At 32.9% G+C, this 4692-nt stretch overlaps 1 protein-coding gene across 1 annotated transcript; it reads left to right on the top strand.

The window, feature by feature from the left end:
• The first annotated feature begins 1085 nt into the window (after positions 1–1085).
• Positions 1086–2124, top strand: LOC110908813 (myb-related protein 2). Its single transcript, XM_022153800.2, has 3 exons — positions 1086–1223; positions 1323–1392; positions 1637–2124. Exons 1-3 carry the CDS (start codon positions 1189–1191, stop codon positions 1793–1795), a joined length of 264 nt encoding a protein of 87 aa, XP_022009492.1. The 5' UTR covers positions 1086–1188; the 3' UTR covers positions 1796–2124.
• The last annotated feature ends 2568 nt before the right edge of the window (positions 2125–4692 follow it).

Raw genomic sequence — 4692 nt, 5'->3', positions numbered from 1 at the left:
TATTTAATGTTTATTCTTATTATTTGTAATTCGTTTTGTATACGATACTTTGAGAAATTATTTCTTACAAATAAGAGAGTTTCGTTATCATATTTTCATTATTATTTTTCACACACTCATACACACAATTCGTGCGTATATTAAGCATTTAATTCATATTAATTAGCCAAAAAGTCAAAATAAATATGTTAAAATGGCTTAAGTATTATATCTTTTGTTAAACAAACATATAGTGGGATATATATGCATAGCTAGTAGCAATGGCGGATCTAGAAAAAACATTAAGGGGCAACGTTTCAAAAAGTTATTTTCTATAGGGGTAGCGAAATAGAAAAAAAAAACGTCATTTTTTTCAAAATTTACACTACCGCCAAAGCGTCAAGAGACAGTTATATCCGCCCCTAGCTAGTAGATAAGAGTTGAGATTTTATAATAAGCATAGATCATTTTTATTTTTTATTATTTTGCTAAAGCATAGCATTAGAATGACATACATATTAAGTAAGCATAGCTTCACAACATCATATATCAAGAAGAAGTTTAGATTTTTTTTTTTTTTAAATATGTCACATAAATCAACATAAATGTGTGAATATTCATACCAAAGAATCAGCATAAGCCAACTATCAAGTGCCAAACTTAATAAAGGGGACAAAAGAGAATGTATACCTTATTCCCTATTTTATTTTCTTGCATGTATCTAATTCCAGGTTTCTGATTCTAGACTTAGCATAGCATAATCTTCGTCCACTCTCACCGAATTTATCCACTTTGAATTTCCTTACGTCTATTCCATAACCTAAATCGAGTAAAATGAAAGATACGTACCAATATAATGAAGTGACAAAAAAGAATAAAGCGAAAAATGAATAAATGTTGTTCATATGGAGGAAGGAATTAAGATGTCTTTCAAGGTTCGGCGATAGTGGATTTTCTAAAATTCGGGTCAGAAATTCCACGAATGAGATTCATTTACTTAGTTTACAATAGTTGTTAATACTTTTAAGTACATTTATCATAAGATGTTAGTTTTCTATAGTCCAAAGGAATAAAGAAAGCTGTTGATGGGAACCAATCTGATATATCTCAAAGATTCTATCCTAGCAGCTCATTTTCCTATATAAGAAGATGCATAACAGACCATTGGTATGCAAGAGTTGGTCATATAGGACATAAGTGGGCAACCATATGAGCAATTCAAGTGTTAGGCCTCAAACAAACAAGTATGCGGCTTTTACTATTTGTGTTCAGTTGTGCATATGAGTTCAGTGAATAGTGTTCCCCTTGAATATTGGATATAACTGATAGTTGTGTATATACAGAAACTTGCAAACAAAAGAAGCACTACAGATGAAAAGTGAAGTTCGAAGAAGGTTACATGAGCAACTTGAGGTATGATCAACGATCTTTTGCAACATTTTCAACTAATATAGTTACTAAACTAGAGGTTGAAATTTCAACGCATTCGGATTATGTTTTGTATTATACAAGCAAATGGGTATAATAAAAAAGAACCCTGGGGTCAAATGGGTCAAAAGTCATACAAAGTGGACTTTTGATGCATAACAATATTTTCTCTAAAAAATGAACATTGTTATCATGGGTCAACTACACTATTTGAATGGACTCGAAACAGGTACAAAGACATTTACAGCTTCGTATAGAAGCGCAAGGGAAGTACTTGGAAGCAATTCTTGAAATGGCAAAAGAAACGATTGGAAGACAAAACTTGAGTGAAGTGGGACGATCAGAACCGGCCTCTAAATTATCATCCGGTCATCGACACATCGCCTAAATTCTGTGTTTAGAGGAATCAAAGATCAGTCAAACCAGCTAACAGATTGTTCAATAGACAGTTCTTTTACCAACAGTAAAAGTCAACAAATGGATCATGAGTGTTAAATAATATATTTAATCTAGACTTCTGATATATAATTATAACCTAATTATTATAATTAATCTGGTAGTTAAAGTAGTTATTGGGTCAAAACAATTAAACGTCCAACCGATTTTTGAAAGATTGTGCAATGGTTGGATGTGTCTATTCAATATGTATATATATGTGTCTACTGTAATCAGAATATTTGTACTTTGATATCATATACAGTAACCATTTTATGTTAATCCTGTTATCTTTTCTTAAATATAATTCCCTGCAACATTGTTCAATCTATTGCATTAACGAATATTCGGTCCCAAACATCTTCTGCAACATTCTCATACAAACTGAAGATATAGATCTAAAGTCTAGATGTACATTTCTCCAACAATGAGATGATCGGTTTGAAATATTTAAATGGTTGAAAAAACATGAATGTTCTATCATCGAGCGATTGATTAGTCCTTGAGCCTTGAACTCTAGAATAGCAAATGGGATGTCAAATAAGAGGATCTAAAGAATTTCACAAAAACTTTCAGTTGCCATATGTTGAGCATAAGATGACCCAAATGCCCATTGTGAGAATTATGCTTCTTCAAGTAGAAAACAATTTTGATTTAAATGAACTCGGCGAAGAATCATCCTTTTATAATCATCTTAAGAACTTCTGTAATAAAATGTAAGAATCTTAAACTAGCAGATTTGAGATACCCGCGTTAAAAGCTTGAATCTAGCCAAGCCAAGCTCAAAGCCTAAACTGGAACTCACTTTATAAAAGAGCTTGGGCCCAAGCTCATATACGGAGTTTTCCTAAAGAAAAAGCATCACAAATTTTGACAAAATTGTGACGCATTTATGACGACAAAAAACTCCTAATTTTGAAACAAAATTGCTACACAATAGCACAAAAACAAAAAAAAAACACCATAATTTTGTCACAGTTTCGTCGTAAATTTGTCGGATTTTTTTTAAATTGTTGACTAATTAGTTAATTTACCACCATTAAATACATATTACTATTTTGCACGCATTTCCTATAAAAACCTATTAACTTATTTTATTTTAAAGTATTAAAACCCATATTATTGAACATTCTGTCGGAAATGTGTTGCAATTTGGTGACAAGCACTTGTTATTATGTATTAGAAATACAACCTTATAATTAATAAAACTATTAAATATTTTGTTAGAAATGCTTTACAATCTGTGACACATTCATGACAAGCACTTATCGATTGAATCCTTTTCGATTGACACTAGAAATCAATTGGGTCCCTGTTTTGTTTGAAAACCAAGATTTGAACATTGACGAATATGATAAGGTATACAATTAGTTTAAGCTTTGTTTTCCCGATTTAAATTTTGATCTTATATAGACCTGAACATTTTTACCTAATTAAATTATATACTCATCAAAACATTGATTCAAATAGGAAGATAAACGAATCTGATTTTGATTTTCAATCGATTGGATCAACGATTACTGAGTTTATTTCGTATTGATTGTTGTACTCGTCATATAGAATTGTTGTGTTGTTTGTTTATACTATCAGAAACAATGATGAAGATCTTGGTGAATACGCCGAATATGATGAAATTGTTATGGAAAACATGCACCAAGTGTCACACCCCTATTTTCCACGTGTCACCGGTGGGCCCGGTGGGGAGTATCGTGACGTAATTGATATCATCATAGTCAAACAACACAACATATAAATGCACAGCGGAAGCAAAAGATAGATTTATTTCAACTGAATAAATTGTAATGTTTAAGTATCACAAAACAGTCGAAACAGATCCACAGGCGGGTCAAATAAAAAGGAAACTATTAAACAAACTTTGACATCTAAAGCTTGCGAGACTTGAGTAATGATGCCTGGAGTAGCCAGCCTATTTCGTCTAGTACCTGCACTTAGCCTTTTTGGAAATACGTCAGTTTACACTGGTAAATACAACTTAACTGACTCATTTTAAAAAGAGTTTGAAAATTGATTTGAATGCACTTCGGCAAAAATATTTTTATAACTTGGGACAATTATTCAAAATAATCTTGTATACAGTTTTACTCATTTGTCGTCCACTAGGGCCGGTTGTAAGGCCGGACTTAAGTTAACTGACACTCCACAGGTATAATGCCCACAAGGTCGATTCCTTTAAGTGGGATACCAGTTTTTACATAATGCATCTATCAGGTGTACGCCTACACCCCGTGCTTAGGTCGTGGCCATTTCTTTGAATGATGCCAAGGATATCCGGGACATGGTCATTTAACCCCCAAGGGCCATACACCAAATAATACATATCAAACAGGTTATGTAAATACATCAATCACAATACGATTTAAATGACTACATACACCCGACCAAGGTACTTTTATAGTACCGTATCCCAAGCCCGTATAGGGAAAATAAGTTAAGGGTATTTACCTGAGCAAAGTATAAATCAAATACAGCAAGTGCACGTAGCTTTTACTGGGCTCCTAATCTGGAACGAAGGTTTTTAATAACCTATTAGAATCCTAACGGGTCTTTAATTAAGCTTAGACTTAGACCGGTTAGTTTTCAAAAGGAAGACACAGTTCAAACGCATGATAAAGCGAAGACCGGTTTAGAATGTGGTTTTGACCCGACAAGCTTGTATACTTGTTTAATATGGGTAACTTAAACACATTCTGGATTTTGAGACAAAAAGGATATGGTTTGACCCGTTTCGGCTAATATATGCAAACTAGTTACATAAGCCGATCCAAACGCGAAAAGTGCGTAACGAGTAACCATAACATTCATATACAAGTTTCCTAAGTTAATATGCCT

The sequence above is a fragment of the Helianthus annuus genome, chromosome 14 (genome assembly GCF_002127325.2).
Source record: "Helianthus annuus cultivar XRQ/B chromosome 14, HanXRQr2.0-SUNRISE, whole genome shotgun sequence".
Taxonomy (NCBI): domain Eukaryota; kingdom Viridiplantae; phylum Streptophyta; class Magnoliopsida; order Asterales; family Asteraceae; genus Helianthus; species Helianthus annuus.
The sequence above is the reverse complement of the archived record's forward strand: the minus strand, read 5'-3'. Positions and strand labels throughout refer to the sequence as shown.

Excerpts from the sequence above, each read along its gene's own strand:
- LOC110908813 (XM_022153800.2), top strand. The coding sequence starts at position 1,189 with ATGAGCAATTCAAGTGTTAGGCCTCAAACAAACAA. Across the intron at positions 1,224-1,322 it reads GTTAGGCCTCAAACAAACAA|AAACTTGCAAACAAAAGAAG; the intron begins GTATGCGGCTTT and ends GTGTATATACAG. Across the intron at positions 1,393-1,636 it reads GGTTACATGAGCAACTTGAG|GTACAAAGACATTTACAGCT; the intron begins GTATGATCAACG and ends GACTCGAAACAG.